Source organism: Solanum dulcamara, chromosome 4, assembly GCF_947179165.1.
Source record: "Solanum dulcamara chromosome 4, daSolDulc1.2, whole genome shotgun sequence".
Classification (NCBI taxonomy): Eukaryota; Viridiplantae; Streptophyta; class Magnoliopsida; order Solanales; family Solanaceae; genus Solanum; species Solanum dulcamara.
The window spans coordinates 8,799,251-8,811,645 of NC_077240.1; the positions used below are offsets into that span (position 1 = coordinate 8,799,251).

The 12,395-nt window shown below is 37.0% G+C and overlaps 2 protein-coding genes across 4 annotated transcripts; one reads left to right on the forward strand and one right to left on the reverse strand.

Moving 5' to 3' along the window:
* The first annotated feature begins 1,216 nt into the window (after positions 1-1,216).
* On the forward strand, positions 1,217-5,092 carry LOC129886014 (uncharacterized). Its single transcript, XM_055960520.1, has 2 exons — positions 1,217-1,556; positions 2,548-5,092. Exons 1-2 carry the CDS (start codon positions 1,506-1,508, stop codon positions 4,831-4,833), a joined length of 2,337 nt encoding a protein of 778 aa, XP_055816495.1. The 5' UTR covers positions 1,217-1,505; the 3' UTR covers positions 4,834-5,092.
* A 995-nt stretch (positions 5,093-6,087) lies between these two features.
* LOC129886015 (transcription factor PIF3) lies at positions 6,088-12,189 on the reverse strand. 3 transcript variants are annotated; one of them, XR_008766169.1, is made up of 10 exons: positions 11,776-12,189; positions 11,237-11,403; positions 9,915-11,109; positions 9,706-9,810; positions 9,535-9,600; positions 9,148-9,213; positions 8,529-9,041; positions 6,707-6,826; positions 6,592-6,636; positions 6,088-6,429 (listed from the first exon to the last, which is right to left on the reverse strand). XR_008766169.1 is itself a non-coding variant. In XM_055960521.1 (10 exons), exons 2-10 carry the CDS (start codon positions 11,323-11,325, stop codon positions 6,416-6,418), a joined length of 2,169 nt encoding a protein of 722 aa, XP_055816496.1. In that variant the 5' UTR covers positions 11,326-11,403; positions 11,776-12,189; the 3' UTR covers positions 6,088-6,415. The 3 variants fall into 3 exon arrangements, 2 of the variants coding, with proteins under 2 accessions (XP_055816496.1, XP_055816497.1); XM_055960521.1 differs by having other exon boundaries at positions 6,592-6,635; positions 6,750-6,826; XM_055960522.1 differs by lacking the exon at positions 6,592-6,636.
* Between the last annotated feature and the right edge of the window lie 206 nt (positions 12,190-12,395).

A 12,395-nucleotide genomic window follows, 5' to 3' on the forward strand; every position in this document is an offset into this window, starting at 1 on the left:
TGGTTTGAGCAGTACCGAAATTCTAATCGCAGTTGCACCAATTGTTACTTTTTATTGTTCAGTTAGCATTATGTTTTTCTTTGTTCAGTTAACAATTCGTTTTATTTAATTTTTTTAACCTTATTAAATTCTTGAGTCCTCAACCCCACCCCCACCCCAAAATCTCGTGTTGTTGGTTCTTCCCCCCACGTTAATCCTAAGAAAAGAAAGAAACGTTTTTTCCTCATTCTTTTATTTCTAAAATCAACTTCTTTCTTTCGTTCTTCTATTCCCATAATCACTGAATCAAGAACGTTGCTCCATCAAACTTGTCTAACAAGAAGTTTTTTCATTATGACTGATATAGATTTTACTCATCTATTGAGAAGGAAGTATTTGCAAATATAAACAATGATACTACAATTGAACATTTTCAAAATATGAAAACAGTATCAAATTAGTAATATTAAATTTTGTACTTTACTATGGTAATCATTAAATTTTTCAAGAGTTGCGGGCCAAACTTTATTGTAATTTGTAATTGACATACTAAAGGTGCACGTTACACTCAAATCTTGTGTCCGCCTCTTGTTTATGTGATCGGGAAAAGATTCTTGCAATACCTACTGGCCTACAATAATGCAAGCAAAACAATTAAGTATCAAATTCTGTCAAACAAGATTAGAAGATTTAGAAGCCATATAATTAGTTTCTCTATAGTTTGGAATGTCCTTAAGAGAGCATTTATTTATAATGAGAGATTTCTGTAATCATAAGAAACTTTTTAAAACGTCATAGAGAATTGCATATTTTTTCATTACAAACATACATATAAAACCAACTAGACAACGTCTATGGACCTGTGCCCAAAATAATTTTCTTTTAGTGAAGAGAAGTTAGCCTCACTGAAAATTTAATGGGACCAAAAAAGTATCTTTGAAATTTCAAATTGCAACTTTCAGTAAGTGGACAAGATAGACAACTGTTTCCCAAAATTATTAGTATTAGGCTGTTAAAACTAATGGTCCCATACCATGCCAATCCAATTCTTGACAACACTATCCTCTTCATATTTTCACAACATAATTTATATTCCTTTTTTGCTTAGTTATTTAAATACTTCTTTTTTTTGCTTATATTCAAAATGTAAAGGTGGTCTTTCCAATCATAATTAGTATTAGTGAATTGAAAATTTAGAGGATTAGTTAAAATTTAAAAAGTAATTCCACCCACTGAGTGACAGATCATTCATCATGTGAACATCAGTCCACCCTGTTTCTTACTTTTCAAAAGGACTGGCGGTGGGGTTACAATACTCAAGAAAGAGAGAGTTTATGTGAGTGTGGTTCTATACTTACTTTGTGTATTTGCTTTGTGAGCCTTTTTTGGGGCTATTGCCAACCATATCATTCTTTTTCCTTTCTTGTCTACAACCCCCTTTTTCTTTATTTGTTTAATCTACTGAATCTTGTTTATCAGTTTAAGAAGGATCATTTCTTTCAATTCTTCATCATCAATTTCTATACATGGCTACTGATACTGTTTCATCAGATCATCCTACTACTACTGCCTCTGAGGTAAGATTCTCTGAATTTTCTTTGATCTACTGAATCTTGTTTATCAGTCTCTATATATGGCTACTGATACTGTTACTTTTAGTACCCTTTTTGGTTGTTTGGATTTAGTCTTATAGATTAGAGTTTTGCAGCAAATATACCCTTTACTTTGCTCTGTCATAAACTATTGTTATGTGTTGAGTTTTATTAGCACAGAGCTGATTCTAGATTTTATATTGTAATTTTGATCTTTTGAGTTTCAAGGGTCCTAGTCTATATTTTTCTTGTGTTGAGTTTTCCTAGCACAGAAAAGATTTGATCTTTGAGTTCAAGGGTCCTAGTCTATATTGTAATTTAGATTGTACTAGTATAAGGATATTAGGGTGATGAACCTTATAGGTTGCTGCTATCTGTAAGAAAGTAAAAGGAGAGAACTTCAGTGTTCACAAGTGAATTTTACCTGTCTTCGAAACAGAAAACTAAGGACTTTTTTCAAAGGAAGATGATGAAATTACACTATGTAGTTTTATTCATGATATCATAACAAAAGAATTGAAATGAAATGTTTGAAGCTTTGCTGGAATCTTGCTTTTGTATTGTTGTTCTGGCCTGTTTATTTCGTTATCCTTTTCACCTAGCAAGTAACGTGAATGTGACAAAAGTTAGTAGTATTATATATGCTGAGTTCACCAAAGAAAAAGCCAAGCCTATTGTCTAGGGAGCTTTTTGTCAGTATCAATCTTTTTTGTGACTTGTGACTGATGAGGAAATTGCCAATGTGTTTCCCTAAATTTGTCTTCTTTTAAACTAGTTCAGATTTATGTTACCAATCAGTTCCATTAAGTTTCTTCAAAGAAGCTGATAGTGACCTACCACACACCAAAACTGAAAGCTTAATGTTCAAAGATTTTTTCCCTATTTTCACTGCCCTTTTTTCACTTTCTAGTCTAAACATTTTCTCATTTGATTTCTTCTTTCTTCTATTCTCACTGCTTCTTCATGTTTACTGCAGCAAGCTGAGAAGGAAGTGCCTGAAGAGGTTAAGACAATGGAAGGAGAGAGTGTTCTCCCTACCAAGGAGAATGAAGTAAAACTAAAAGAAGAAGATTCCCTGAGTCCAGTGGTTTCTTCTACTGAACCAGTGGTAAAAGTAGACGACACAAAAAGCGAATCAACGGTAATTGAAGAGCCAGAGAAGAATGATGAGGAAGAAAAGCCAAATTCAGTCGAACCAGACTCCAAGGAGAAGCCTAATGCAGAAGAACCATCCCAAGTGCTAACTGAAGAAGTTAAGAAAGTTGATGAAGATGAGAAGCCAGTAGCAGACGAAGCAGCCCCAGCAATAGTCGACGGAGTAAAGAAAGATGATGAGGTAGAGAAGCCAACAGTAGAGGCACCACCTTCAGCAATCATAGAAGAACTAAAGAGCACTGATGAAGAAGAGAAGCAAAAAGTTGATGAGCCACAGGTCCTGGAAATTGAAGAGGTAAAGAAAGCTGTGGAGCAGAAGCCTACAGCTGACGAACCTGTTCCTACTATAGTTGAAGAAGAAAAGAAAGCTGATGAGGAAGGGAAGACAACAACAGAGGAACCACCAGCAACTATCATTGAAGAGATAAAGAAGACAAATGATGAAGAGAAGCCAAAAGCTGATGAACCAATTCCAACAATATTTGAAGAAGTAAAGACAGCTGATGAGCAGCCAACTATAGAGGAACCACCACCAACCATAATCGCAGAGGTAAAGAAAAGTGATGAGGAAGAGAAGCCTAAAGCTGATGAACCAGCTCCAACAATAGTGGAAGAAGTAAAGAAAGCTGATGAAGAAGAGAAGCCAACGATTGAGGAACCTCCAGCAACTATAATTGAAGAGGTAAAGAAAAGTGTCGAGGAAGAGAAGCCAATGGCTGATGAACCATTGCCCCCAACAATTGAAAAGGTAGTTGAAGTTGATGAATCACCTGCTCCACCAGCCACAACTCACGATGAAGAGAAGCCAAAAGCTGAGGAATTGACAAGCATACCTGCTACTTCAGCAGAATCAGAAGAAAAGACAGCAGAAAAAGAAATTGAGCCTCCTACTCTTGAAGAAGTTAAGAAACAAGATGAGACACCTGCATTGGATGTCACTAGCAAAGTTATTCCAGAATTAACCAAGGAACCTGCCCCTGAAGAAGCAGCTCAGAGTATGCCTGATCAAGTTGCTGATGTTACCAAAAGTGAACCAGAGGTCCAAGCAGAGGCTGGAAATGTTGAAACTGTAGACAAAGAATCCAAAATAGAGCTTGTTGAGGAGCCTGAGCAGCAGCCAGCAACAGTTGACATCGTGGAAACATCAATTGAGGCTGTTGAGGACAAGGAGGAGCAAGTAGATTTAGAGGCCAGTGAACCACAAAAAGCTAAAGAGGCAGAAGTTCTGGAAGCAGAACCTAAGGAAGAAGCTTCAGAACCAGCTCCCATTGTAGAGGAAAAGCCAACTGAAGCTACTGAAAACGTTGAGCAAGAAACTGCTGCGGCTATTACCGGAAATGAAGCAGCGATTCCAGTTGATAAGGTAGAAGAGGTCCCAAAAGGGAAACCTGTTGTTCCAGAGAGCTCAAATCAAGTAACCTCAACTACTTTGGAAACATTAATGCAGAAAATGGACGAGGAAAGTCCTACAGAAGTTGCTGCAGACAATGTTGTCATTGAGGAGAAAGAAACAGAAATGGCTCTAGAGGCTACTGTTGCTGAAGCACCACCAAAAGAAGAGGTGGAAAATGTCGAAAGAGAAATAAAGGATGTGAAAACTGTTGGTCAAGATGAGAAGGTGGAGAAGAGTGTTGCAACTGAAGAACTAGCTGCACCAGATGCAAAGGGAGTTGAAACATCTGAAGTTGCTGAAAAGGCTCCAGAAGTGGAGATTGCTTCTAGAGACATTCAACCAATTGCTGAAAATGGGAGTACAAAGGATGACACAATTCCTACAACTGAAGCCAATGAAGCTGCAGAAGTTGAGAAGAAAGTGGACGAGAATGCTACTGCTGAACCATCAGTTGAAGAGGCTCAGAAGTCGGAGACAGAGACAAAAGATATGAAGACTGCTGAAGGCGAGAAAGAAGTTGAAGAGACTGCAAAAACAGAAGCTCCTAAAGATGATGAAGACAAGAAAACTACAGAAGAAGTACCAGTAAAGACAAAGCAGTCAAATAACCTTATGTCCAAGGTGAAGCAGTCTCTTGTGAAGGCTAAGAAAGCAATCATTGGGAAGTCTCCCAGCTCTAAATCTGATACAAAGAATGAAGTTAAAACCAAATAAGATAAAAGGGAAGAAACATTACAATGATCATAAGTGAGTTGTTTTATTAGTTGTGTGATCTTTATTTTTTTTCTTCATTTTTTGGGTCAGATATATTGGTTGTTGTGTTTGGGATGTCGTATGATTCTAGTGTTTGTCATAGGTATTGTATAGTTGTGCTTTCTCGTCATATTTTACTGTTGATTAAGTTTGTTAGTTTGTGGAGAAACCTATTCAATTGATTGGATGATGATGTACATAAAGTGTCATATTTTCTTTATGTAGGCTTGTTCTTGTTGCAAATCCTTTTTGTTGCTGCTTATTTAGTCAGTGCCAGTAATCTACTTATGTTTTTTTGGTATTAGTGTGGGAGTGTTTGCACATCCAATATAAATGTGATACCCATTTTTGGAAACAGAATTATAGGCAAAGCGGATCCAGCGTATATAAAAGTAGAAAAGAAGTGATACGGAGGCATACACGTCTCCTCCTCAAAAAGGATGTTATGCATAACACAATTCTCATCACAGGAAATTAATGGACTCAAAAGAGGAACAATAACTGGGGCATGAAGCTACATGTGCAATAAATTCACAATCAAGCTGCACTAATGATGTGAAAAGGACTGCTTCTGTACACTTTCTTCTCATCAGTAACTTTCACTTTTTTAAATCTTGTACTAACCAACTTTCAATATCTAAGGCTTGTGTCAAGTTCAACTACACCTGCAGTAATTCCACCTTTCTTTTGTTTCAAAGGATTTGTAGCTGCTATAGAGAATCAAGAACATTAGGAGGATAAAAGCAAATCAGCATGCTTTTTTTCTGTTTTTTTTTTCTTCCTTTACATAACAATAGTATATAACAAGGTAACTCTACCCATCAAAGCTTAGCTGAAAAGAATCATTTTGTTTTCCCTTCTGCCTGTAAAAGCCTCCTTTTCTAATAGGAACAAATTTGTTGAGGGGAACCAGAATTTGAAGCTGATGGTTTCAATCTTTATGTTCTCATCATTGAGCTCACGCAATTATAGGGTTGGACTTGGTTGAAACTTCAGAATTGTTCTAGTATATATTGATATTCCATGCAAAAAAACCTAGGTTCAGTTGAACATTTAAGACTAAAGTGCATCCAGCTCAGTTGGGAAGCAGGTTAAAGTTTTCTCTGCTTCATATAACAGCATCTTAGCTTGCATGGAGAAAAATTAGCAAACATGAGGTTGAAAAATGGTCACAAGAGAGTAGGCTCGCATGAATATTGGAAGTAGAGGAGAATATATGATAAATGCTTGCGCTATTTTATTATTTGAAGAATGTTGATATGTCTGGTACACATTACACTGTTGAGATGCCAGGAAGAAGCCTGCTCCCTGCTTTTGATGTACATTGGAAGGAGAAAATTATGGTCTCTCTTTACATTACCAAAATCTGTGCATTTGTCTACATTCAGATGGCAGTTACAAAAACCAACTTCATTCTGGAACTCTACCAATTCTCAGAACTGCACACCGGTTGGAGTTAAAAGGAGCTACCTTCCACTAAACGAGAAAATGACTTCTTCCCTTAGATGAAACCAAACCTACATTGCTCAGAACATACAGTTGTCTACAAACTGGGACCTGCATTCAGTGAAACACTCAATTATCTTCCAGGTCACGTAGACAAAAGGGAGGACCATACGTACAGCAAATGGTGTTTTGGCAGAGATTCACAATATAATAGGGAAGAATTACATCTTGCCATAATGAATGAAGTTGTTCTTTTCTAAAATACAAACTCACCAGCTTCATTTCCAGGCACATTTGTTCGGTTGGTCAAGTTATTAGCTGCACTATCAGTGACATCAGGGACTTGCCATAATGAATGAAGTTGTTCTTTTCTAAAATACAAACTCACCAGCTTCATTTCCAGGCACATTTGTTCGGTTGGTCAAGTTATTGCTGCACTATCAGTGACATCAGGGACTTGGTCATTTTTTTGCACTGATTTGTCCAGAACTTCATTTGTTGCTTGTACCTGGTATAGCAGGAAATAGAACTTATCAAGATGATACTACGCTGATGTTATCTGACAAGGAGTCGTCCTACACCATGAACTGAAAGAAAAATATACCAACATGACTGCAGGCAATTATTATGTTAGAACAATTCACACTTGACCCAAGATAATACAGGAGCAGAACTTTACAGTTTTAGTAATTGGCCCTCAGCTTAGAGACAGAAAAAAGAAAGAAAATAAGCCAGATTCACGAGGAACCAAAGATTTCCAAATGTATTCTAATGAAGTTAGAACTTCTGTCAATTTTAGATGGCAACTACCATGGAATATCATGAAGAAAATTCCAAGTGCCTCCAAGTGTGTGTTCATGAGCTGGTGACAACATGAACATACTTGAAGCATTTCACTAAGCCACCAACTAGATACCGAACGACTTGCCATGGAATGTCCTCAGTTCCTCTAGTTGCAAATGTTTCAAGACGGAGGGTAAAACCTTTTCCTCCAGAGACGGGGTTCTCAAAAATAACATGTAACTTTTGGTAACTCCCCTTGTCTCCCTAGCAAGCTTCTAATGAGAGAGTAGTTTTTTCCAAAATCAACTATTAGTCTTCATATTGCCTGATTTCTTCCCATCAGAGTTCATTTCCCATTTTAGTCTCCCCAATTCCAAAGTTTCCTTCTTCTTCCCCTTTCTCAGTGCCGGTGGTGGTAATTGTTTTTTTTTTCCAATTTGTTGTTGTCTTTTTTGTTCCATCCTTAGGACCATTACAAGAATTTCGAGTTCAAATCCTACCACATTAATTCCCAATCTTGCATGCTTTGAACACGACAGTCTTGGTCCATCTTGATGTGTCAATTACATTCGGAGTACTTGCCTGATTTTTTTTAAATTATTTTTCCCAACAAATTTAAAGGTATTTTCCAACTAAGGTCTTCCATGCAAATATAGCCGGACAGTTTTTTTTTCCTTTTCTTTTTATAGTGCTGGTGTCCGAGTGCGCATCTCTATATTATATCTGGTACCTGCTTACCTACTAGCAAAGGATATTGGATAACTATGTCCACCAAGCCTTAAGCAGATAGGGAGACAAAAAAAGCTAGGTGATTTTTCCCTTGGTGCAATATAGTCTGGACAGTGTTTTGCCATTTTGTTGAAATTGTTTTCAAGTTTCTTATCTATTTAATTATGTGTAGTATCACATGGTGGTCTCAAATTAAAGTTCCAAATGCTGATACCTTAATTATACCATGACTGCCACATTTACGAGTATCAGCCCACAATGAAAAAATATACTGTTATCGAAACCAATCTTCTCATTTTGAATGATCTTTTCATTGTTGAATTAGCCTAGGATTCCATCAAACTCTTGCCATCTTTATAAGCACCAGCAAAACATGACAATGCAACTTGAAATATGTAAGACAATAGAAGAATAAATTTAAAAACAAGAATAATTTCATCACCCCAAACTATTACAGACAACTTTTAACACTGAAGCTAATATTTTCAGATAGAAAAACTAGTCAGGTGGATTCAAGAAATTAAGGAAGAGAATCAGGTCATAGATTACCAGACAGAACCACAAAGTAATAAAAAACTGTCAAACAATAGACTAGCAATTGTAATATCTCTAACTATCATTTATTTCTCTTTTTCTTCTTTTTCCTAATCTCCTTTTCAATGGATAGAAAATCAGAAGTCCTTGATAAAAACACACACCTGACTGCATGTCTGATTTTGTGTGCAGCTAGGTTCAGCATTATGGACCATCTGTGAGTTCTTGTGTACTGGCTTTTTGGATTCCAAAAACGGTGGTGCACTCCGTATCTCCAGGGAAACTCCTGCCCTTGCACCATTAAGAGGGACAGCAGCACCAGTTGATGATTGCACTGCCAAAGGACCCAGAGATGCTCGAGGAATTGACATAGGAAGTCCTTGACCAGGATGTGCAAAGGCGTGACGATTAGATACAGCTATTCCTGGATAAGCGGTGGAAGCAGGAATAGGAGGTGAGGGAAAATGCCCTCTTTGCACAGAAGGCACAGGATAAATAGGGTAGCCAGAAGATCTACCATTCATCTCAAGCATACCCATCCCAAATCCCATCCCCATTCCCATACCCATCCCTAAACTCATTGGGGAGAAATGTGGCATCTGGGCTCCATGCATGTGCTGCACTCCTGTAGGGAACATCATTGGGGGGACACAAAACCCTGTTCCCATAGACATTATCTGCAAAAAAAACAAATGGGATGAGGCAGTTAGCAATTGTAGTTATGACTTTAATTCTCAGTTCTTAAGAAGCAAAATGCTCAAGCATAGAAAACCATCATCTAACCTGTACTTGCAGTTGAAGTGTCTTCAAATATTCAATAGCTTCATCAAGCATTGAAGCTTTATCCGCCTAGCAATCAATAAGGAAAACCATCAAAAAGATTGAAAATGAGAAACTACATAAAAGTTGGGACACAATAATTACAGGTGATGGCTAGTTTTCAGATTACCAAACAATGTCAGTCCCAAGGGAACTTGAAATATATAGTATAATACCACAAAATCTTATTCTAGCTTATGCATTGAGCTCAAATAAATAATCACATTTTCCTAGTTTTTAAGCAACTCGTAAAGTTGATTGCTTAATGAGGTATGTTTTGAAAAAAGAATGGACAAAATAATAGAAATCAACTTGTCAGCATGACTTTAACTTATCCGAGACTTCTCACACCTTGTTGCAGTTGGGTATTAGTTCCTGTAATGCACGCATCTTTTCATTAATCCTATCCCTTCGTCTCTGTTTGCAGAAAATGAATAAGAAAGCATTTAGATCTAGAATGTCTCAACAAGATCTACAACCAGAAAATGCAAAAAATCACAGATGTTGTAATGGTTTGCTCACCCGCTCAGATAAATTATGCACTTCTGCAGCTCGGCTTCTCTTTGAACCTGTACCTCCTCGAGCAGCACAAGTTTTTTTTATACCAACAGATTCTTCTTCAACATCCTGAACAAAGATATTTCCTTGTCAGACTATTGAACATCCTGACAAAGAAGTAACATTCTACAAACGAGGTTATATTTTATTGGCCTTAAAACAAAAAAACTTACTTCACTTCGACACTCGGACTCCTCATTATCTCGGGTTTTCCTCTTTAGGTTAAGAGGCTGATCACTTGATCCTCTCTCTGCACTGCTACCAGAGCATACAGATGAGCAAGCAAACCCATGTTCAACATTTCTCTCACCATCGGCAATATCCTTGGTTGCCTTTGCACCAGTAAATTGATCACGGATATTGTCATTATTACTTGAACAATCTCTGAATGCAACATCAGACTGTTCAACCTGACATGATCTATCATGAAAGCTAGCTCCAGATGGTCTTGACTCGAGTTGGGAAGATACCGCATTATTTGGATAATGGGGAACATTTTCCTTCTTGGAAGTTAAGTAGTTTTCAGCTGCTGCAGCACTAACATGATTTTCACCCATTGTCACTTTTTCTCCTCCCTTTTTCCCCTTTGCTTCTAAGATAGATGAACCTGAGACATTTGAACCTCCAGTAATATTTTGAAGCTTAGCTGCTTTAACAAATGTAGCAGGTCTTGAGAAATGTGAGAAGTTCAACAAATTGGACCTATTTCCAGGCATATTTTGCTTTTGAATTTTATTGCTTTTAACATCACCAGCTGAAGCTTGACTTTGATTTGAATCCCCCAAAACAGACATTGGAGTATTGCTATTTTTACTGCTAAAGAAATCTGGAACTCCAGATTCTAGGGTAGGAATTGACGCATGACCTTTCTGAGATGTCATTGAATTTAACAGGCTAAATCTGGAAGAAGGAGAAAACTTGGATGTATTTCTTTGCTCATAATTCACAGCATTATGAACAGGAACACTATGTGAATCCCCAATCATCTTGTCAGAACTACCTCTCTTATTTATTAAACCAAATACACTCTGTCCGGATTGTTCATTTGCCGTCACACCAGATATTTCAGGTAATAGTTGAGAACAATAATCTTGTTGCAGACTCTCATCTGCTGAATAACCTAACCAAGGCACCCCTTCATCCTCTTGAATCAAATCTAATTCACCAGTGGGCACAGATAACGACATATCATTCAACATAGTGTCCATCAGACCAAACTTCCCAATCTTAGAGGTTGATGAATTTCCGTACTTGTCGACACTCGATGGAAGATTATTACGAACAGGGCTTTTCTTAGCACTACTGGACTGTCCTTGCATCACAATCTCACCATTTTGCCATTTAAGCTCAACCAAGTCATTCTCAGCACTGCATAAAAACCAAGCAAATTTCTCAACACATAGCAACAACCAACTAGTTAACTATGCATAAACAAGATGTCAAATGGAAACTTTTTTATTAACAACAGGAGGTGCAAAATAGAAACTTTACTCACAAAGAAGACGGATTTGTGGTAGCTGAGATCTTCTGCTGGCCAGATTCAAGCTTCCCTCTAGTCATTTTCAAAAACTCAGAGAGAGGCATGATGAACAAGTGTGATAACTGCTACTCAGAATTGATCTATGTTTGGGCACTCTAGCATTATTAGGAACCCTGCCACACCTGGTCCAGTAACACTTTTTTTCAGCAACAATCCAAACATTTAAGACTTTTATTCAAGCATATAATACTGTAAACATAAAAACTGTGTCCATAAACTAATGTCCTAATCAGTAAAATTATGTAAAACCCATAACAGTAGTAAAGATATAAATATTAAGTTGCCAGTCAAATCCCCAATTTTTTAATGAGGCTTCTCTTTCAGATACTTTAAAATAATAAATCAACTAACTTGAGCTTTCTTTGAGTTATAAAAAGTTCAAATCATTTTAATCATTAGAGTATTAAACCCATCAAGATTTCCTAAATTAATTAACAACCCACAATTATTTATACACAAATACAAACAACTAGTTAATTTAAAACAAAACCCACCTCTTCAAAACACACCAAAAGTAAAACTCAGCTCCAAGATCAACTCACTAAGTACAAAGCTCTCACCCAAAGAAGAAAAAAAACACCCAACTTTCTACAGGAAAATCTTATTCTTGAACTAGTATTTTCCTCAAAGATAAAAAAAATAAATTCTTGGAAGCACCAATATTTGATTTTCCACATGCTCTACATAGCATTCCATAAAAGTAGAAATCTTCACAGCTAAACCCAACCCAACTTGGGTTTTTGAGCTCCAAGAAAAACTAAACTGTACTTCTCGAAAATGTAAAGAAGATTTAGAGAGAGAAGTAAAAAAGAGAGGATTTTGGAGAGTAGTAGAAGGCGGCGAAAGGCTTGGCAATTTGCAGGTGACCGAGGGACGAAGGAACTCACTCTCACACCATATTACTGAAAGCATTTAAATGTGTACCTTTTTTCAACTTATAAAACAGAGAGTATTAAGCTAAGTTTGCAAATCTGTTTTGTCTTTAACCATGGTCAACAAAAGTACAATTAATAACTTAACCACGGTTTATTTATCCTTTTTGGGAGTATTAGTCGTTACGTAATATTGTTTGTTCTACGCCGTCCAGTTTTACTCATCTACCGTATACTTTTCT

What these genes read in the sequence shown, in the direction of transcription:
- LOC129886014 (XM_055960520.1), top strand. Translation starts at nt 1,506, where the DNA reads ATGGCTACTGATACTGTTTCATCAGATCATCCTACTACTACTGCCTCT. An exon ending in CTACTACTACTGCCTCTGAG is followed by an intron (nt 1,557 to 2,547) that starts GTAAGATTCTCT and finishes TGTTTACTGCAG; the next exon opens with CAAGCTGAGAAGGAAGTGCC.
- LOC129886015 (XM_055960521.1), bottom strand. Translation starts at nt 11,325, where the DNA reads ATGCCTCTCTCTGAGTTTTTGAAAATGACTAGAGGGAAGCTTGAATCT. An exon ending in ACCACAAATCCGTCTTCTTT is followed by an intron (nt 11,110 to 11,236) that starts GTGAGTAAAGTT and finishes GTTTTTATGCAG; the next exon opens with TGCTGAGAATGACTTGGTTG. An exon ending in AAAATCAGACATGCAGTCAG is followed by an intron (nt 6,827 to 8,528) that starts GTGTGTGTTTTT and finishes CTGCTATACCAG; the next exon opens with GTACAAGCAACAAATGAAGT.